The sequence below is a fragment of the Carassius carassius genome, chromosome 7 (assembly GCF_963082965.1).
Source record: "Carassius carassius chromosome 7, fCarCar2.1, whole genome shotgun sequence".
In the NCBI taxonomy this organism is placed as follows: Eukaryota; Metazoa; Chordata; class Actinopteri; order Cypriniformes; family Cyprinidae; genus Carassius; species Carassius carassius.
Genome location: NC_081761.1, coordinates 30,876,279 through 30,899,226, shown reverse-complemented (window position 1 = coordinate 30,899,226; position 22,948 = coordinate 30,876,279). Strand labels below are relative to the sequence as shown.

At 36.1% G+C, this 22,948-nt stretch overlaps 2 protein-coding genes across 9 annotated transcripts in view; one reads left to right on the top strand and one right to left on the bottom strand.

Annotated features, from left to right (window-relative positions):
* LOC132143918 (gamma-tubulin complex component 3 homolog) overlaps positions 1-7,094 on the bottom strand; it is a 40,010-nt gene extending 32,916 nt beyond the window's left edge. For both annotated transcript variants that reach the window (XR_009434298.1, XM_059554552.1), the window contains exons 1-7: positions 6,833-7,094; positions 6,305-6,412; positions 4,785-4,852; positions 4,600-4,683; positions 4,294-4,505; positions 2,258-2,430; positions 1,754-1,866 (exon numbers count right to left, since the gene is read on the bottom strand). Coding sequence is in view for 1 of the 2 variants with exons in the window: in XM_059554552.1 (XP_059410535.1) it covers positions 1,754-1,866; positions 2,258-2,430; positions 4,294-4,505; positions 4,600-4,683; positions 4,785-4,852; positions 6,305-6,412; positions 6,833-6,908 (834 nt within the window). In the remaining variant the exon portion in view is untranslated. The remainder of the gene's footprint in view (positions 1-1,753; positions 1,867-2,257; positions 2,431-4,293; positions 4,506-4,599; positions 4,684-4,784; positions 4,853-6,304; positions 6,413-6,832) is intronic.
* Positions 7,095-8,277: 1,183 nt separating this feature from the next.
* The window catches only part of atp11a (ATPase phospholipid transporting 11A), a 63,513-nt gene continuing 48,842 nt past the window's right edge, over positions 8,278-22,948 (top strand). For 5 of the 7 annotated variants that reach the window (XM_059554544.1, XM_059554548.1, XM_059554545.1 and 2 more), the window contains exon 1: positions 8,278-8,914. In XM_059554544.1, coding sequence (XP_059410527.1) covers positions 8,876-8,914 — 39 coding nt within the window. In that variant the 5' untranslated portion in view covers positions 8,278-8,875. The remainder of the gene's footprint in view (positions 8,915-22,948) is intronic. The other 2 variants (XM_059554543.1, XM_059554542.1) reach the window with 1 other exon arrangement.

Genomic DNA, 22,948 nt, shown 5'->3' with positions numbered 1-22,948 from the left:
TCTGTGAGCAACATCTGTTCCATTCAACACAAAAGCTCTTTAATAACTTTTAATAAAAGGCTTATTTAAGCCTTTGGTTAAGTGTTCACTTGTAAAGGTCACCAAGATTCCTTTAAAGCAGACGGTTACCAAACAGACAACCAGTTCTTTTACTTTTCCCCCCAAGAGTGAGACGAAGACAAAGCAGCTACAGCAAATCTCTGAATACCATAAGGAAGAGTTCATTTCTTACAGATTCTCACAGAACTATAAGGAAACATGCCAAAAATGAGTTTCTTAAAACAGTAATCCATAGATTACTGGAAACTCGGTTTTGTAGGCATTCATCTCCATCTGTGGTCTAATGGTTTGATTACTATATATGCGTCACGTTCAGAACAAACACAAACAGCTCTGGCCCATCAAAGTGTCTATTTATCCAGCATACCTCACTGGGCATAAGAAGCACATTGTTCTTTTTTAAACAAATAGATGCACCATTGTAAAAGTGTCACTTAAAAAAAGACACCTGATCGATTAACTCTGATTCAGGGTCAACGTCTGCCAGGAATTTAAAAAAAAGAAAAGAAAAAGGAAGAGGCCACGTGAGTTGTAGCCAGACAGAAGCAGCTGAGATCAATGCTTCTATTTTTCCCATTATGCACTTACATAATTGTCTACAGGTGCTCCTACTTAAGTTTGTTTAATAAGAACTCATGTTACAAGTACTTTTATAAGAAGTGCAACATTAGAACATTCTGCTCATAATTACTTCCCAGAATCTCAGTCTGACATCTGAAGTGTTTGTACCATAGCAGAAGTGATGAGTAAATAAATGAAGAACATAAAAAGCTAGTAAAAAGCCCTTTGTTAATTTTCTTCACAATACAGTCATTATGAATGGCTGAGTGATTTCAATTGGCTGTACATTATGATTAAATAAACTTTCAGAAGCTTTTTATTTGTGGTGCCATTTAAGAGAGAGTTCATTATAAATCTGCTTTACTATAACAGAGCAAGCTAATGTTTGATTATATTCTTGTGACTACATTCATATTTTTTTATACAATAACCTTGCAACATTATTTCTTTATTTATCATTTTATGCTAATGTACACTACTTTTGAAAACTTTGAGGTTGGTATACTTTTTGTTTAAAAACGTTTTTGAAGTCTCTGAAGCTCACCAAGACTGCTTTTATTTGATCAAACATATTTTCTAATTTAAGATATTTTAAAATGTAATTTATTCCTGTGATGCAAAGCTGAATGTTTAACATCATTACACCAGTCTTCAGTGTCATACGATCCTCCAGAAATTATTATTAATATGCTGAAATTCTTTTCTTATTATCAATGTTACAAACAGTTGTGCTGCTAAATATTTTAGTGGGAAATGCAGTATTTTTTTAGGATTCTTTAATGAACCAATTTCAACTTTCTGAAATAGAATTGATTTGAAAAAGAAACCTTTTGTAACATATAAATGTCTTTCCTTTCACTTTTGATCAATTTAATGCATCTCTTAAAAGGATTCACTACTTTGAACGGTAGTGCACATTTAGAATTTTTCAAATATACCTATATTCCAACCGTTATATTGAAATGTGACAAGCACCTTTCAAAAAATGTCATTTGATTGTTCCTTTATGGTTCACAGCAATCATAAACAGCCTAATTACTATAGTTAAATAGTCTGCATGTGAGCGAATGAACAAAAATCAAGAGAAAGACAAAACCAGAATGAAAGGAAAATACAGCTAATAAAGAATCACCTTTGAATCAATTTTGTAGCAGTTTTCTGGGCTGCACATCTTGATGAACTTTCCATCTATTCCCTGGAAAACATAAAGAATGTCTCGGACGAGAGTAGCCTCCCCGATGTCAGCTGGGCCAGAGGAGACAGAAAAATACAGTGAAAAGGGAGAATTTTAATTAAAGTGCTGTAAAGGTCACACTCATATATATCTGTCACAGAGAAAGATGCCATGTGGCCGAGTGCATCATTAACACCTCTGAAAACGTTCTCTCTTACGGAGGGAATATCTTTTCACCTAAAGGATAAGAATCAAATGTAAATTAACTAGTCAAGAGTTTGTATTCAGAGTGAAATATTTATGGCATCTACAGCATAAAACTCCCAGACACCCGTCACTGGTGTTCTGCACATATTTTAAACAGTGATTTCTATTTGTAGTTTTAAAATACTGTCTTTATTTTAGAATATAATCACCCAGTTGTCTCCAGACACATCCTGACTATTCCCTTTAGACACTCACCACTGCCATCTCCATCCCGTCTTGGTCTCTGCGGGAGTCTGGGTGCTGGACTGGAAGAGGGTCCACTCGGGGGACGAGGGGCAGCAGCTGCCCCAGAAGGTGAACTGGAGACCGGGAGAGTCCATGGTAGATGAGACCCTCTCATAGACTCAGCGACAGCTTGGGGTCCAGGTCTGAAAATTACAAAAGTGGCAGAATTTTCATATAAATACACTCAAGTTAATCTGAAAACCTCTGCATTTCATCATTTAATAGCCAAACTCTACTACAGGGGGTCAAAAAAAATAAAAATTAAATAAAATACTAAAATGTTTGCATTGCCTTTTTGCTACATGAATTTTCATCTCAAACCCCATTTTCTTGAAACTCGTACACCCATCGTTGGTTCGACAGATTTACTGTGAACTGGATATATTAATCAATTTATTCAGGGCTTGGAGTACATGGCCGTATTTAAAATATCTTAAGTGCTGCAGGTGCTAGACAGCTGCTTTAATAGATGAGTGTACAGCAGTTTAATTAAACATGCTACAAATACAACAGCTGCATTACTGAACAAGAAAAAAGAAGGAGAGAAGAAAAAACCCATATGATGTGTCATAGGCTGTTGCTGGGCTAAAGTACTATATGAAGCACAATAAAGCAATCGAAAATAAATAACACTTATGAAACATAGCGTGCATTTCAATGTGATGCATATATGCATTTCAATGAATATAATGCGAGCAATATTAGTCATGATGGGTGTAGACATTGTGCTAAAACAAAACATCAAACCAATAGCACATGCAAACAAATTTTGCTAGATTTATTTTATTCATAGAAACAGCTTCACTTTTTAAAGACATTTTTTGCGAATGTTTAGTAAGCACACAAAGTGAAAACCTCTTTACATGAGACATGATTATTTTCCCTGTAGACAAAACACAATTACTGAAAAGTCTGTAAATATCTGTTGAAATAAACTAGAGAAACAAAGAAATGGAACCATTTTTAACAGACTGCAATAAAATACTACCTATAAACAGACATTGACCTCAAAATGCTACATCAGCCAAACCTCTCTGTGTTCAGAAATTTTACAATGATTTCTGATCACATCACTGAAGATTGGAGTAATGGCTGCTGAAAATTCTGATTTTCCATCACAGGAACACATTATATTCAAAACATTAAATCAGAAAACAGTTTTCATTTAAAGTTGTAATATTTTACAATATTATTGTTTTTAATGTATTTTTGGTCAAATAAATGCAGTCTTTAAATGCAGCCGTTCAACATGACAATTAGTTGTCTAAAAAACAGCATATAATAATTAGATTCATTACACTCTTAGCACATAGACTGTTTTTCCTCAACTGGAAACAGAAAGATCCACTCCACTGCTTGTCAGTGATTAAAAATTCTATGTCCTACAACTTGAAAAGATCATAGTTTCCCTTAAAAAGAAAACAAAAATTTTTTATGCAGCATGGAAGTCTATTATTATTTATTTTAATAAGAAAGCAATAGTTGAACCCTAATGCAAGCAAACCCCCCCCCCCTTCTTCTTCTTCTTTTTCCTTTTCCATATATCATTACCATGTTAAAATCCATTGTTAAATTAGGATTTGTATAAGTGTAAAAAATTTGTATTGGAATGTGTTTTGTTTTTGTGCCAATGTAAAAAAAAAATTCATAAAGAAAATGTTCAAAGAGAAGATAGTTCACCTCAAAAATGAAAATTCTGTCATCATTTTAAATAATGCTCAAACTTGTATGATCGATCGATGGAAAATCTGAAGAATAATTTAGTTATTTTACAAGAATTATCACATAGCCTACAGACAACAGCCAAGAAATCTAAAACTGAAAAATTAAAGTTTATTTTCACATAATCACATGATAAATGTATCAGTGTTGTCTGGCATTACTGACACCTAAGTTGGTGCAACATGTGACTTTTATGGCTCTTATTTTGTCCTTTTTGAGCTTGAGAGCCCATGGCCACTGTATGGAAAACAACCTTCACTAGTCAGTCCATCACGGTCACTCACCCAGTGAGCAGAGATGGAGGGGTCGGCCCAGGCCCATTGATCAAGAATGCTCCCATACTGCCGATGCCACTGGTAGCCATGCTGGAGTTATGGGCAGTGGCTGAGCGCTCTGGGTAGCTGAGCAGGAGGCTCTGGGGACGGGCGTAGTAAAACGGGGTGGAGTGGACATCACGAGGCAAACCCTGGGCAAGCAGAGCTCCATAACTACACACCTGTGAAGGGGAAAGAACAACAATGTAAAATAATTTTTACCACATTATGGTGTAGTATCTGTAGAAAAACTGGAGAAACATCTCAGGAACATACAGGAACACGGTTAGACGGCTTCCTTGGGTCCTCACAGAGGCTTAGCAGGAGGTATAAGATGGACCATCTATGTTTCAGTACACCCTGTTCACCAGAAACAAATCAATCAGCATATTTAACCATATCACGTGCTGTCCATTATATCTAATCTATATGTATCATGCATAACTGAGCTGAATACAGACCTGGGTCTGAAGCTTTCTGTGCAACTCTGAGAAAAGGGCAGCATCTGCTTCCCGTCTTTGTTTCAGCACTACAATAAATAAGAAAAGAAAGAAAACCTTTTTATTTTTGCATCTTATTTGAATAAACCAGAAACATTGAGGGATAGCCTAATGAGATTAGGTGCTGTTGATAGAACAGTCACTAGCATTATTGGGCCAGTATTGTAATACAGATTAACCAGTATTTTTAACCCGATTTTTTTGTATGCTTATATGTCCGATAACAGATATGCAACATGTTTTATTTCTGTTTTTTTTTTTTATAGAACTGCTATTTATTTTTTTACCATTTTATGCCATGTCAGCAAACAATATACAACAATATTAACAAAATATAAAATAAATAAAAATACAGCATCTTTCACAATATTTTCTCAGGAAAAATGTTTTAAAACATGTCCATTACTGTCATTTGACCCAAAACATATCCTAGTTATTAAATTGATTTAATAGCAGCAGCAGCAACTAAACCAACAACAGGCAAAATAAACTGACAAATTCTTATGTCTTCAAATAGAAAACATAAATGATAAAGTAGGTCTACCAACTTTACAAAAATGTAATAATTCATTTTAAACTACAGTTTATAATTAAGCTTTAAGCATTGTTTATTAGGCTAAAGAGTAAAGACAAGTAGTTCACTGGAATAATTATACATTGTCAGAAATATAACAAAACAGCAAATAAACATGATATTCCATTTCAAATGAGGTTATTAAAATTATTAATATTTTTGTCAGTCCAGATTATGAAATGCCTGCTGATAGCACGTCTGCTACAATCTGACAGCAAATGACATGCACATCTAATCAATGCTCTGACTGTTACATGACAAACATTTTAAACGTGTTTAATGCATTAAAAAAAGTGTGTTTTGCCCCATAAAATGTTAGCACCAAACTTATACTAACTGGGTTATTGTGATCATCCTACAGAGACAATGAATTAATTAACGACAATTTATAGTGAAATTAATTTTAGAAACTTTTAAACAAGTCTGGTTATGATCTAGTTAAAAGTTAAATACAGTGGCATTTCTGTTTCTGTGGGTCAAATGAGTAAAACTGATCTGGTAAAAGCCTTACTTAGATGGGGTTTTATTGAATCTTTGAGAAAGGTTTCTTTTGGAAGCATGGAATAGAAAATGAAGCTAATCAGCATATGCCATCATTTTTTCAGCCGAAGTGAGTTATTAATGTGCTTAATTTCCAGTTATTATAGCAAATTTGTTTCTTTTTTTTGACAGACATGAATGTTTAATGTTAAACATATTTCTTACAAACACACAAAAAAAATATGTTTTACAAATCAAATCTCATATTTGTATTGGCAGGCCAAGTATAAACTGGAACTACTACACTGATCCACCAAAAAGTCTTAAATATATAAATAAAAATCCTTAGTGTTAAGCCCTGTAGAGCAGCCTCATGCATGTATAATTGCACTTGAATAAAGTAAGGACAGGGTTTCAGATTACTCACATTCTTTTTTAATCTTCTCAGACACCAAAAACTCATCCCGTTCAATTGTGGGTGCGTAATTACTTCCGATGACCCTCACGGCATACTGGAACTGAAGAGCTACATCAGCTGACGGAGGATGCACAAACAACAGATGGATTTCATGAACACATACCACATTATAAACAATCTAAAGAGCTGGAGCTGAAAAGATGAAGACACATTTCAGCTCAGATCTACTTGCTATTAATGTCAGAATCCATAGAGTGAAATTGGTATCTGATTACACATACATAAGACATTAAGTTAACTCCTTTTCAGGAAACTGAAAGCAGGGATCATATTCTGGTATGTCTGTTGTTTCTAAAATGTCTTGTCCAACAGTAATGTGAAATATCGGTCTCTTATTTGAGACATGACAGCAGCAGTCACAAACATTAACATATGACATCACATTGTCTGTTTTCATCGAAACACACAGCCTAGTCCACCACTGCAACACTAATCATGTTTTAGCAGCTGTATGGCAGATGAAATGTGTGTGTTTACCTTCACTCTTGCCCGTAATCTTACAGCACAGATTCTGCAGAAGCACGTTGGGGGATTTCTGATCAAGCGTCGCCATTGTTCTCGTACATAGTACCTTCCGTGCTTGCGGAACGGTCCACGGTGTGTTTTTAACCGCTGTCACTTCGTCTGTTGGGGTTCAGCTCCTGGCAACAGCAGCGCCATTTTAACGGAACCCGCCGAAAAGCGCTCAACTGTCTATGGAAAACACAGCAGCGGTGCGCAGCGGGAAAACAGCCGGCTGGGATATGAGACCCGGGAAATCGTTCCTCCCGACAAACGTTACGCAAAGCATAATTAAATTAGTTGAATAATAATAATAATAATAATAATAATAATAATAAAATAATTGATTGATTAAATCTATTATTAATAAAAATTGTCTTTTACTAAAAACTGTAAAGGGGTTACTTACTAATCAGCTTTGAAACGTGTATGAATTGTGCACAATATTATAAACAAGTCCATCAATGAAAATAATTAATGAAAGAATATATATATATATATATAAAATGAAATAACCAGAATAAAAAAAGCACAATAATTTATCTGAATAATTAGGCTATAAATTGTGTTATATTATTACATTTTTATTTTTTTATTCTATGTATTAATGATGATTATGATGATTATGATTACTATTACTACTACAAAAGTGTCAAGTAGAATTAGGTTTGCTGAAATATTTGCACTGAGACATATATTTGACTGTATTAATAACAAAAACTGTTTTTATGAACAGTAATTAGTTAACAATTTCAATAATTTAACTAATTTGATATTTTCTTAATATTTATATCAATTCATTATAACAACCCAAAAAGTTAGATTAATCATTATTATATAATATTATCAGTAATTATTTGATTTTATTATTTAAACATAGAACATACATCATATTTATTATTGTTATATTGATTACATTATAATAATTAAATCATAACAATCCATATGTGCAATAGATACTTTTTTATTGTTAACTAAGGTAATATTTAGTATGATAATTATAATTTACTTATTATGCTTATTTATGTATTCAAATTCTGTTTCAACTATTTGATTTCTTTTTTTATAAAAAAAACACTCCTCTAACACTAGCTTTTTTCTATCCTCTATTCTATCCTATAGATCTGTTTTCTTTTTATCTATTAGGCTATATAACTAACAAAAAAAGTTAAACTAAACTAAAACCTTGCTACGTGTACTGTGTTAGAGACTTGTCACAGAACTTGCTTACTGTTGCTCTTTTTTTCTTCTTTTTTTCCTCTCTTTTGTTGATTTTGATTGCTTTCCTATTGTCCTCATTTGTAGCCTAAGTCTCTTTGCATAAAAGCGTCTGCTGAATGTCCAAATGTGAAGGTAAATGTTCGTTTTATTACCGTTGTTGTTAGTTATTTGTTCTAATAGTATCTCTTATAGTCTTAAGAGGCCATGTCATCACCTTACACCGGTTTATTTCTGGGGACTGATTGGCAGTAACTGGACGGGGTCGGGGAGTTAACGGACACCGGAGGGCGGGCTGAACTATCCCCGTGGGCGGGTGGGTGTAGCCGAGGAGTGCGCGTGCGCTCACGGTGCTCGTGACGTTCCGGTGCTAACCGACGGAGTGCTCTACTACACACCGAGAAGAAGTAGAGCGAGAGCGGCAGAACACCAGAGGGACGCTGGACGAGGAAGAAGTGGCCAGTCCCTTAATATATTAAGACAAAACCTGGGGAAACGAGAGCTGCTTGTTTTTCTCCTCAGTCGGTGAATGTGTTTGTATTTGAAACATGTCACTATGACAACGTTTGGATTTCACACAGTAGCCTTCTTCTTCATCATCTCAGTAACAGGCGCTGCTCGGTAACGTTAGATATCATAACCACAGCAGTCGCGTAGGACTGTCAGTCGTCAAGCCTTGTAGAAAAAGAAGCCGTAGAAGACCGTCATGGATCAGAGACTTGATACAGTGATCAGCTAGCGTCTTGTGCACCCATTCTTCAAGATCAGAGGAGAAAGCGAAGACAGCGCACCTGGAGCAGGATGGATTTGAGCAGCATCAGGAAGCTCATCACTCGATACGTGAGTAACGTTACAGCGATCTCTCTCTCTCTCTCTCAACTTGTTGGTCTGGTTCCGAGGAGCTGCGCTGCTTGGAGGGTTCACGTTTGTACTTTAAAGCTAAAATGACACGTTTTATAATCGTGTGACCGTTTGTAAGGCGTTGGAGATAGAAATATGGACACAACCCTACTGTTACTAATCTCAGGCGTTCGTAAAGAAGTTATCACAGCGTTTCCGTTCCGTCTGACTGTGACCTGATTCTCAAAATGTACTCACTGATGTTGTGTTTTCATGCCTAATGATCATGACGCCGGTTGAGCTCATGACTGAGATTCACCGAGTGTGTTATTAAATATCAAAACTGGGAATAAGCCTCAATGAATTAAAAGGTAATGCGCACGCGCGGATGGCAGGTGGATAAATGAATACAAAAAATGTGAATAGTTTAGTATTGCACACTCTTCAGTATAAGTTTTTTTTTCTTCTTCTTCATTTTAAGCATTAGAAGCACCCCATGTAATCCCCAAATACCATGTTTTGGTTATTAAGAACTGTTAGAGAACATAGATAAATTATCTTACTATAAAATCAGACATTATTTAGTATTATCATTATTAATATTTTTGTATAAAAATCACGGTTTTTGGCAATTTATAATATTTTAGTCAAGATCAGCTGGTAGTAATAACCTTGCTAGTTAGGTTACTGTAAAACTACGATCTCATGCCTATTTTTCTGTTATTTGTGGGAAATATAACTGTATCATGAACTACTAAACAGTGTTTGCTCCCATACTTGCTTATCCAGCTGAATTTTGAATAAATGTTTTATTTATTTGTTTTGTGTGATATATAATTTAGTTTGACTTCTTTTATTATTAGTTTACTAAAGGAAAAATCATTCAAAAGTATAAAAATGATTTTCTACTCTTTTAATTGAAAGTGGCTTAAAGGCTGAAATGCATGTTGTTTTGTGCGTCATTTAAAAAAAATCAAATTCCATTAGAAACAAAGAAACATTGTTGCTCTACATGGTTATATTATATAATCCAATCGTTTTCATAGACGTGTTCAGTCAATAGGTTACTGTATGTCATTACTACACAGATTAGACCTGCTTTTAAACCACTTAGCATTCAGTGTACAGTAGGCAAGAGTATATGATAAACCAACTGTCCAAGCTGTTGGTGGTTAGAGAAAGAGATTAGCTCCTTAAATTAATCAAATAGTGTCTTCAGGATTCCTTAGTGGGTTAAACAGCCAGGCATGTAAGGTTAAGGAGATTATACAAGAGAAAACAATGCAAAACAATTCAAAATTTTCATAATAAATATGTTTGAACAATATTTCAGTGGTTTATGTTGTGTTTGTTGGTTGGTAGCTGAAAAAGCCTTTGAAAAATCTGCATGAGTATTCAGTTCTCATCACTTAATGCCATATGAATCTGTTATTCTGTAGTCTGTCACTGTATCAAGCTGACATGTAAACAGATGAGCAAAATCTCTTGCGCTGTCTAGACAGTCTGTAGAAAACCTGATGAAAAGTGTGTGATAAACATGACGTGAGTAGTAGTGGTTGTGTCATGTCGCAAACACCTCTCACCTGTCTGTCTGTAGGTTTGTGTTTTGTTTGCTCAGGTTTTACGGTAAACCATGTAACACAAAGGGCTCAACAATAAGGGCGCCCTGATGATCGATCGCTTCAGTGTTATTTTATTATCACTGAGATACTAGAATCATTTTGAATTAGTTTGTAGATTTAAATTTAGATTTGAATGAGTTCTGAGTTAGTAATGTAGTGGTTGTTTTTGTAATTTTTATTAAATATGTCTATGTAGTTATTATTCATTTTTATAGCAGTTTTACTTGTGGTTATTGTAGTACATAAAGTAGGCTAAATGAAAAAATAGAAATGTTGCTTTGTCAACAAGCTAAATTAAATTAAGGTTTTAATTTTATTTTTAATAAATAACTCAAATATTTCAATTGTTGATCATATTAATGGGTTTTCATTTCTTACAGAGATATTTTGACCAGTTAAAAAATGATGTGACTATTAAAATAAACATTTTATTGTTGAGCTCTGCACACATTATAGCAACCATACACGTTAAACCTTCAAAATCATATTTGCATCATTCAGGTTTGAGAACAATGCTTCATTTGAAATGCAAAGCAAGAAAATCAAACTTTGAAATGAATTTATCCTGAGGAAAGGTTTAAACTTTTGTGAAAGTTAAATGGATGTCAGTTTTGCTGGGAAACAGGCAGTTTGTTTATCCCACCCTAACTGATCATTAAGAGAGAGCTGTGTCATGAGACCAGTGAGTGTGTTAGTCACATGAATGTGTGTGTGTGTGTGTGTGTGTGTGTGTGAAAAGCACAGTCCACCCCACTGCTCTTTGATCTAATGCATGGTAATGCAGGTTGGCAGAGTGAAAGAAGAAAGGCAAATGAGAGTACCGGGTAGACGAGAGAGGAAGAGAGATAGAGCGAGAGAAGGATGGAGAATGAGATGGGTCAGAAGAGATGAGAATGAGATGAGATGAGATGAGAAGTCCCTGTGCGCATTTGACTGGCTCAGGCTACAAAGGAAGTGACAGTGGAATGATTTGCTTCCACCTGTAGCAGCGCTCACTTCCAGAGTCTGTCTGTCTGCTGAATTGGCATTTCCACTGCAGGATGATAAATATGAAATGGAAATCTGAAACTTCTTTTAATATGCAAAGCTCATCATTTTTAGTTCAGCTAGAATTAGTTGGAAATATGGACACTATTGTCTGCTTTGAAGTCTGGAAGAATGTTTCCTGTTTAAGAGAGAATAGATTATTTTAGAATTCATAGTAAGCATGTAAAAATTATCGGTTGCAATCCCAATGTGCGCATTCTTATTTAAGGTTTTATTTTAAGGTGAGGTGTGTGTTGTTGTTGATGTTTTTTCAGTATTCAAATTCTTAAAATACTTCATACATAAAATACATAAAACATAGCAACATTATTAACCAGTGGTTTAGGGCGGGGTTTTCTTTTTGATCAACCAATCACAGACAGAGATCGTGTTTAAACAATCATTGAATTAAGTAATGTCTTACTATTTAATTAATATTATGCATTATTCCACAAAAAAGTTAACATATGTTTTTAGTTGAATTTTGGCAGTTATCAAGAAAGAAATATTAAAAATTATAAAAAAAACCGTAGCTCTTTAATACTGCGATTTTGAAAAAAAAATATTACTGCATTACTGCAGTATATTGTATGCATATTATACTAATCCGAATATAGCAAATGTACAGTTTTTAACTGATTTTTAAATTTCATAATGCAGAAAAATTGTCTTTACATTACAATTATTAACATTACAGAACAGGTTTCCAGTGCTTTATTACTGCACAAAAACGCAATTCCCAGCCATCCTGTTTGGAATAACGGCGTTTAAAAGAACGGCGTTAGGTAACGACGTTATTTTTTCAGTAACGGGGTAATCTAACGAATTACTTTTCCCGTCGTTACAACGCCGCTAACGTTACTGAACGTCAAATGCGGTGCGCTACTATGCATTGATTTAATATGCAATCTGAACGCACCCCTGGCTCACACAGCCAGTGAGCAGGTGGGTTAATAACGAGATAAGCGATTATGATTGGCTAAGGCAGAGTCATGTGTTTCATGGTAGCCAATCAGAGCCAGTGTTTTTACACACACGCGCCAGCGGCGCCAAACACACACAGTCACACACACGCAACAGCTACACAGATTCGCAGCAGCAGGAGAAATGGCGAGTCAGGAGCAATCCGATGAAAAGTTGGCATTTTCAAGGTGGAGATATAAGCACTACTTCAAATTCATTGTAGTCAAAGGCAAGAACGTGCAAGTAATGTGTTCATGTAATGTGTGACACGCATCTACAAAGCTAGTGGCCAAAAACACTTTTCTTACAAAGAGTGTAAGTCAAGTCTAGGAGTAAAACTATTGTTAGGATTATGTAATAATAACATAGGAATAACATACTACCATACAATTCTTATTTCTGTTGTATGTGTAATTTCTATGCACAAAGTAACCAGAAGTATTATTTGTTGTGATTTCTCTTTTCTTTTGAAAATCTTTCTGAACGTATAAATTGATCCGATGTGCATTGTAAGAAGAAAAAAAAGACAGTAGAAAATGCATAAAGTACTGATCATACTTTATGATACTTTAACCCTAAAACATAGCACAATGCAATTTGTAATTCAAAATACATGGGGAACACCTTTGAAACCCTTTAATGAACTTTACTTAGAGTGTAAACTAAGATATGTTTACCTAAGTTTTTATCTACTAAGATGACTGTAAATAAATCACAAAATCAAAATTGTAACGAGGCAAACATGTGACAACAGTGTAAACATACTGTTGTTGCATAATGTTTCGTTTCACATAATATTTTAAAACTATGCAGTAAGCTTGCCAGTTATGTCAACCATAATAACATATTGCATTGATTTAAAACATGTTTACATGATTAGCATTAATGGAGTTTAATGGTACAAGCAACACATATTTTATCGATAAATCTCACCTAATGCAACACTTTAGAGCACATCATCCAACACATTAAGTGCCAGCAACTCGCTGACCAAGCAACGAGATATAAAACTATATCATTAAGACAACCATCAGTTTTACTTAAATAGTCTTAGCTTATGTAATTGTTTGTGCCTTTGGCTGGATAGTAACACCCACAACAAATCTGAGCAGACCATATGTGGATATATTAACTGTATGTGTCTCTTATGATGGATCACGTTGGTTTAATAAAGCTAACAGCAGCAGATCAGGGTGATGTTGCTAAAGGAACAGTTCATGGAAATGAACATTCTGTCATCACTTCATATCGAACCAGTATGACTTTTTTTCTTCCATAGTGGCAGAATTGAATTTTTGTGTGGACTGCGGGATACTCGTGCAGGCACATACGCATGTTCACCATTCATCCCATAGACAGCAGACGCTGACCCGTGAACCATATCCTAGAAGGATTTGCTGGTAATCAATATGGGTGATGAAATGATAATCATTATCCTCACGCTTGACATGTTCACCATAGTTCAACTGAAGTTCATGGTCTGCGCCTGAATTTACAGAGTTGAGAGCTGTGTTAGGAAACGACTAGAAGAATTTTCCCATACAAAGCTAAATGTGTTCTCACAAACTTATTTAGACTTTCCATTCGAGCGGCCTGCTGCATTCCATTCTGAGCAGCTGATAAGTGACAGCACACTGTCAGCCGAATCCTGGTCCCTCAGGGTCTGTCAAACAGCAGCACCATGTGATTCTTTTCTAAGTAGAATGATCTAATGACTGGTGCTGTGGTCAAACCTGATGTAATAATGCTGATGTTTGTTCCCAAGTGTATTTTTTACTGGATTTGCGTTCAGTAAAGAAAAAACTGAGGGGAGGGGAAGTAATTGTAGACATAGCTTCAGGATAGAAACATGGCTGTGTGTGAGAGTGACAGTTTAATTTTTACCCCTTTTAAGAAAACTTAAAGGTCAGAAAGGCATGGTAATGTTTTGACAGCATTGTCACCTTCCATAAAAATATAAAATATCAACTTATCTCTCCTCTCTCAAGCAGAAAATAGTGCGATTCACAGAGTGATGCATTTAGCACAACATAACAGACACGCTTTTGTTTAGTTTTTTCTTTGTCTGGCACAACTTCACAATTTTTTTTTTTAAGTTCCTACAGCATATTCCGCCCAAAACAAAACAATATATATGGTGAAATATACCATGGACATGTCTTAAAAGTTAAACATTTCAGCCCAAAACTATAGTGTAGATACAATTATATTTGTGAGAGAAAGCCTTGAGTTTGGAGTTTTTGGTGTAACCCTGTTTAGGCTCACTTCAGCTGTCCTTAGAAGAACCAACATGCTCCGACAAGCAGAGAATGTTGTTCATTCATTAGTATGGGAATTTTTCCTTTTTTCTAGGGAGGGTTTTAATGATTTTCCTAAGTAATATTAGATTTATGTAGTAATATTAGCTGATGAATTTTCAAAGTTCTTTTTATGTTCACTGAGATTCTTGAAGCTTTCTTCATGCATGTCGATGTCTACTGTAAATCAGGATAAGGACAGGCTAATCGTACCGCTGTTCGAAGCCACTGCAAATGCCCTTTATGATAAGAACTTGTTGTAGACCTTCTGCTTTCATATAAAGTACTGTAGCTCTTGAGGGCTTACCACACTCTTAATGCAACAGTCAGAGGAAAGAGCCACTGGAATAATGGCCTTTTGATGGCTGTGAAATTGAATTGTGCTTGTCAAAAGAACACTCGATAGAAATAGGGAAGTCTGAATGCCATTGAATGGGCAGGTATTTATTTGAAAGAGGACTTTGGGCATTACATTTAGCTTTAAGATGGGGGAGTGGAGTAGGTAAGAAAGGATGGTTTTGAAATCTGCCAGCGCTTCTCAAGACATCCTGCATGCTCCAACAAAAGATGTAGAAATATAATGATGTTTGGTTTAAGTTATTCCACAGACATTTTCTTTGCTGAGTAAGACTGTCTTTGTATTAAAGGGTCGTTGAGTTTAAGCAGTGTACTACCCACAGATCGATGGAAGCATTTACAGGAGCTCAGCTGCTTAAATCCAGGTGTCCCTGCCTTCTGGGAATGGAAATTCACATTGCACTTGTTTCTTTGCTGACCTGAGATGAGTTTAACAGTCTGTCTGATCACAGTTTTAGGTAAAGGATGGACAAACTACTCCCAGATCACTGTGAAATGAAATATTTTGGTTATAGAATCCTGATTACAGCATTTCTATAGGCCTGGTTTTTTGGGTTTTATTTATTTATTTATTTTTTGAGACAATAGTAATAATTTATTTTTAGGGCTGACTTTACATTTATAATCTTTAAAGGTCCATTTTTGAACCAATAGCCTGGAATTAACAATAATGATTTTTTGCTGAAATGAACTTGGCCTATAAAAGAGCTATTTTTAGCATATAATGGGCCTTTGGCTTTTCACAGATGCCCAGATGGAAGTTTCATGAACATAAAGCATTAAAGAGTGTTTTAATACATACCTTAATCTATCAAAGACTTTCTAACCTTCACCAGTCCTCGTTCACTTTTTCTTTTCATCCCATGGAACCATCACTAAAAACATTGAATGCTCTAAATGAGATTAACAGGAGAGTTCAGTGGAGGGAGCTGCCAAAACTTCTGGTCATGTGACCTCATCCCTGTCTGATATCATAAGGCCCCAGGTGGTAAAAACCAGGCCAGGAAGGCACAGAGAGATTTATTGGAATAGGAATTTTGGATATTTATATTTATGGGGTCATATGACGTTGCTAAAGAGAACATTATTTTGTGTATTTGGTGTAATGCAATGTGTTTATGTGGTTTAAGGTTAAAAAATACGTTATTTTCCACATACTGTACATTATTGTTTATCCTCTATGCCCCGCCTTTCTGAAATGTGTTGATTTTTACAAAGCTCATCGTTCTGAAAAGTGATTGGCCAGCTATCCAGTGTGTTGTGATTGGCCAGCTATCCAAGTGTGTGACGGAAATGGTACGACCCTTAACACTGTGATGCTGTGACCCGGCACGATGAGACAAAACCAGTTGAATCCAGTGGGGGCATAATTATTGATTATAATGACTTGTACTGTCTTTTTATGTGTTGCATATCGCGCTGCGTAAACATAAAACCATGTCTGCATTTGTGATCAGAGAAACGACAAACAGCAACCTCTAACAGTTAATCTACACTTCTCAAAACTCGTGTTTGAATCAGTCGTTGGTGAAATAGAGCTAAAATGGTGTCTAAAATGCACTTAATATTAACTTCTTGTTGATAAAATTTGTATAAAAATCAAAATCACATTAATTATGCTAATATCTGGAGAACAACTGCACTCTTAGTATGTTATATTAGATTAACTATAGTAAATGAAATAAATGGCTCGTGGATTTTAAAATAGATGATGTTACTTTTCTCAGCACTCCTCAGCGCTGAAAGTGAACACTCGATGCTGATTGGTTCCCCTGGCCTCCCCTTCTCTTTCACTTAGCGGTTGTAATTACATCAGCAGATTTGGCACATCCGCAATAGAAAAGCAGAGCTTTCATGTAATGGTATTACAACTGTGAAATTACAAACAAAAATATACACATTCTGAGACATAAACTGAAACTAATAGTAAATTTTATTTACATTAAATCTTGCTCATTTTCACCTTAAAATTTGGGGGAAACTGTGCCTCCCTTACCTCACCCGACGAGCCGCCACTGTAACCGACTAAATCATACTGAACGCGGGAAAATATAATTGCGCACCCGCACTAGTCTAATCTAATGTACAAGCATTGTATATGCGTACACTATGGGTGTGTGTAAGATTTTATTAAAAAAACTAGGTGTACGCCTGTATAAAACATGGGTAAATGTTATAATCGCTAACAGCGCAGACTACATCGGTGACAAAAGTAAATTGGTACACAATAATATTTTTTGGAAATGATTTATTAATGACTCAGCATCATCTATATTAAAGAGAAAATAATCACGTCATCCGATATTTAATGTGAATAAAGTAAGCTTGACTAGTTCCACAACTACTGAAACACGATGTTTTCTCACACCGGAATGTGTGTGTCGGTGCCGGTGGTGGTGAAGTAAAAGGGGAGCAGGCAGTGGACCAAAGCATTGTGAGGCAAAGCAGGGGGAACTCGAGATGTTTCAAACTTTTTTTGTTGTTTCTCCGTTTGCATTTGTATTGTTTTACTACTTGCACAATTAGTTTATCTATATATCATTATATTATTTACAATACACATATTTAAAATATATTTTAGGGGGGGACAACCCTCAGATAGGGGGGGTCCGGACCCCCCCGACCCCCCACGATTTCCACCTATGGTCAGAACTCAGAAGCGCCAGACACCAGCATTGTAGGTTGCTCTCACTGGAAACAGTCCTTGTCCTCCAAAAAATGTGCTGCACACATCTGAATATGTGGGTTGAATTGTTCCGAAACAGTGTTGTAAATACAATTTTACCACTGATTTCTAGTCGTGTTCTCTTTTGGTAGGCCAAAAGTAGCTTCGCTTTCACAAGGAAACACACAGCATCTCTACAACATGGCGTTGCAGTGTTTTTTTTGTAGAAGCATTTTTTACATTTGAACTAGGCTAGCACCTCACGACTACACATTATGTACGAGAAGCTGCAAAAGACACAGGCGGAAGTGGAATGTAAAAAACAAGGTGACATTCATTTTTAAGTGAATATAATGGACGATATATTGCGTCACCAAAAATTATTGAGGTCATGTACATATATTGCGCGATAAGTTGATATATTGATTATTGCGACAGGCCTGTGGACGGCCAATATCAGTGTGTCCCAGTGACTTCCAGTTCCCCATAGACCTGTGCTATATCTTCCGATAATGAGAAAGGAAACAAAACGTCACACTTTGTAACACAATATTCCCAAGTGACTCTCCACATGTTCTGATGATGTACTGCCTGCTTTATGCAGGCCAGGTGCAAGAAAAATAGGAAAGTAGATAACAGTAACACCACAGCCAAACAGGCCAACTGTGCTCAATCACTCATGCAAAGACTATCACATGTCAACACACTCACGGACTGCATCTGTAGTAAGCTACAGTAATAGGTTCTTTCTTTACGTCAGAGTGACATTTAAAGTGCTATATTGTCAGAAAGCAATTTTTAGTCTTGTGATTTAAAAATTCAAGGCAGTGGCTAAAGTTTTCTCATTTGGCTAACCAGGGAACTTAAAGATTTACCCAATTACTATACACATGTATCATTTGTTTGTATTTATATATTTATTTATTGTATGTATGTAAATATATTTATAATATATATAGTATGATAAGCTGCTTGTTATTGCCGCCGATTACAGAAGACAGTGGACTGATAGACAGTGGACAGATAGACAGACAAATAGATAGACAGATAGATAGATGATAGGCTTTTTATACATGAATGCATGGATGCATTGCTATTTTATGTTTTCAGTGTAAAGTTCAGTGTCTAAATTTTTACCACTATGCCAATCCAACCCACTGCATTTGTTGTTCTAGAAGCAGTGTTACATATAAACATGGCAGTTCCTGTAAATTTCATTACCTATCTGGGTGGATTATGAAGACTAACATGTTTGTCTGTCCTCCTGCTGGTTTGTTTAATTATGTATGAGATCAAAGTCACAGATGAAGTCATGTTATTAACATGCCCAGGACTCATGATGATCACAAGATTAGTACTCCCTGTGAGGGGGCTACTTCATGAGCACAGGCTAATTAGCTGTGCGCCATGCTGCCTATGAGCTCTCTACAGCCAGGAAAAGTTTATTTAGTGATCGCAGAGCCTCACTTGTTGCAATTTGCATAGTAAATTAGATTATAGAATTATAAAGATTGCTGTTGAAGTTGAAAATAAGGGCGGTTACCTACTGTATAGTTCACCCAAAAATGAACATTTCTGTCATCATTTACTCACCCTTGTTCCAAACCTGTATGACTTTCTATCTGACTTACTTTCTTATGTTGAGCATAAAACCAAACCAAACAGTTGCTGGACCAGCAGCTGTTTAGAAAGTGGCATGGAAAATAAGATTTATATTTTGGTACACAAGCAGAGATAGAAAGTGAATTTACTATTGTAGACAACCACTGTTGCCAGATCTTTCATTATGAATCAAGTCTTGTAAAGACATATTTGCACTTGTAGGAGCACCACTTACTTAAACTATAAATACTGCTGGATAAGAAGGTCTGAAGGAAAATGCTTCCATCCTTTCCTTACATTTACTTTTAATTCACCTCATTTGAGTACACGCTGTGACAGTGGGCCATTTATTCAAAGGCGCTCACAGGAAACAGGAGCATTGCTTTATTAAGAGTTGGCAAATTGGAGTCACGTGACCCACCGATAGCAATGGCGGTGTAGTTTGATTGCTCTCAGACTCGGTATCCTGAATCTATCTGTTCTCAGTAAACCACCAACGTTTGATTTGTTTTTGATTACTTTGCTAACGGGGCAACGAATAAGGATGGCAAAACGTCAATTAACACTGGCTTCCCCGGAGAAAAAGCGAGTTAAAGACCCTAATTGTGTTCCTGAGGGGAACTTCGCGCCATTGTTGCTGACGAGCTAAAGATGCACCTCAGCTTAATTAGAGAGCTGTTTAAAGAAGAATTCGCCCCGATTGCGGAGAGGCTTGGAGGTCTGGAAGAGGACGTTCGTCGGATAAGAAATAATTTTGACAACATGCAGGCAGCCCTCTGTAACGCAAAAAAAGACACCGTGGAGATTAAGCTAGCGGTGGACTACCTTCAGGAAAAGTTGGCAAGAATTGAAGATAAAAGTCGCCAGTCCAATATGCGTCTTGTAGGGCTAAAAGAGGGTTTTGAAGGAGATGACCCTCTGCGATTTATACAAAATCAGCTCCCTAAATGGATTCCCTCCCTTGCCAGCAAAGTAATGGAGATTGAAAAAGCCCACCATATATATAGTGGCGAACGGCAAAAAACAACCCTTCGTACATTCATCTTCAAGTTGCTACATTATCAAGATCGGAATGCGATCCTGAATGATGCTCGTGCCGCTGGACAAATTCTTCATATGGGAACGCCGCTGCTTTTCTTCCCAGACTTAATTATAAAATTAACTGGAGCAAATCAGTACTTCTGCCACTCAATCTAGCTCCCAAATCAGAGATTCAGGCCTTACCTATTATGATTCCTGTTAGTGACCAGTTTAATTATCTTGGAATTAGAGTTTTTCCTTCATTATCTTGCATCTTCAAATGGAACTATCAGTCTCTCCTTGATAAGATCACGAGTAATCTTCTCTGTTGGTCTCCACTCTGCTTGGCGCTGCATGGTAGGATAGCCACTATTAAGATGAACATACTTCCAAGGGTAAGTTTTTTATTTTCAGTGTTACCTCAGGCACCACCTATTGATTATTTCAAAAAGCTTAATACAGCAGTAACAAAATTCTTATGGAATAATAAAAGGCCTAGAATTCGACTTAAATCTATGCACCGGCTAAAACCTCATGGTGGTTTATCCCTACCAGATTTTTGTTCCTATTATCTAGCATACCAAATGAGGCTGCTTAGGACTTGGATGGATGCTGACTCCCCTGTGCCATGGCGGGCCCTTGAAGCTAATATTATTTACCCATTACGTCTACAAGATTTATCCTTTACTAATGTATCGAAGAAAGAGCTGGAAAAGTTTGGCCCAATTATAAGTAATTCTATTAAAATCTGGAAAGCAGCAGAAAAGATTATGGGAGTTTCAAATCTCTACTGTGAATCTACCCCCATATGGCATAATAATAATCTTTGTACTGGTAACAAACCGTTCGTTTCTAAATGCTGGGTTGAATGTGGTATTTGCACTTTAAAAGATCTATACAATGATTATGGGCTCAAGATTTCAGATTCTAAAAGATGAATTCTCTCTCCCAGGATTCTCCTTTTTCTTGTATTTAAGATTGAGATCTGCATTGAAAGCATATGGTGTACCCTGGTCGACTAAACTATCTCCTCATCCTATAATAAACTTGATAGATTCTAGTATGGATTCTAGATGTATTGTGAGTATAATTTATAAATCGCTTGTGGTGCGACAGTACTCAAATATTCCGATTGAGAGCTTCTGGGAGAGAGAACTTAACACTCTGATTGACTGGGACATTGTCTGGAGAAATTGTTTTGCTACCTCAAAGAACCCAGCACATCAAATGATTCATTATAAGTTAATCTATAAGGCGTATGCCACCCCCTGTTTATTATATAAAATTAAAAGAAAGCCTGACCCCTTATGTCACCTATGCAGCAGTGCAAGTCAAGGTACATATATGCATATGTTCTGGGACTGTTCTAGAATTGAGATGTGTTGGTCCTCGGTGCAGGACATATTGACTGATCTTCTAAAGACTCAGATCCAAAAGGATCCAGTGCTCTTTCTTTTGTTGGATGATTCCTCGTTATCACTGTCTGTCAATCAGATGAGGATTTTGTCTGCTGCCCTCACTGCTGCTAAAAAAGTTATCCTGAAACTTTGGTTTGAGTCATCTATCCCAGCTACGTCTACTTGGATGTCCTATCTGCTGGACATTGCTCTTTTGGAGTGTACCACAGCTAAAGTGCATGGAGCCACCAGAAGGACAATACAGTTTTGGTTGGACCTTGTTGAGACTTTATCAGACCTCTTGAAATCTTGAGAGGTATTGGTTATACCTCTAAACAATGATTCCCCTCTCTCTCTCTCTCTCTTTTTAATTTTTATTTTATTTTATTTTTTTTATTATTATTATTATTTTTTTATTATTATTATTATTTTCCTTTTTTTCTACTTATCTCTGTATCTTATGAATGTGGGCGGATCTTGGGCTTTGTTGCAAAGTTATAAATCTAAATTGTTTAAGAAATAAAGAATCAAAAAAAAAAAAAAAAAGAGTTTGCAAATTAAACCAAACCTCATGAGAGCACCTGGCTTTTTTCGGCTGCTCCATTTGCCAGCATGGCACATTAATGAATACAGTGATAATAGTCGATGCTGTCTGTGACTCTCAGTGACGCCAAGAGAATGTGCTGTTTTAGACTCCAGAATTACTCATGATTAACTGGTGGTGTTGCATATGATGATGCCATCTGTCTTATTCCTCCATGGATTATTTGATACCATGTTGCAGTTCCTTATGAACACAATCCATTGTTTTGAGTGGCCATTTATTGTTTTGACTACTAATGCTGGTGGGTAGATGTGTACAGGGTCATGATCATCACATTTACTATCCTGGACCCATCTGACCCAATTTACACTTTAGACATAGACAACACTAAAGGCTGTACATCTTAAGGGTTTTATAGTTAGCTGAATAAACTGGTTCCTTATTGTCAACACTATCTCAGCTCATTTTGCCAATTTTGCCAAAACATGTTTGAGTCAAGATTTCAGATCCAGATCCATATTAGCTTACCTAGTTATTTCAG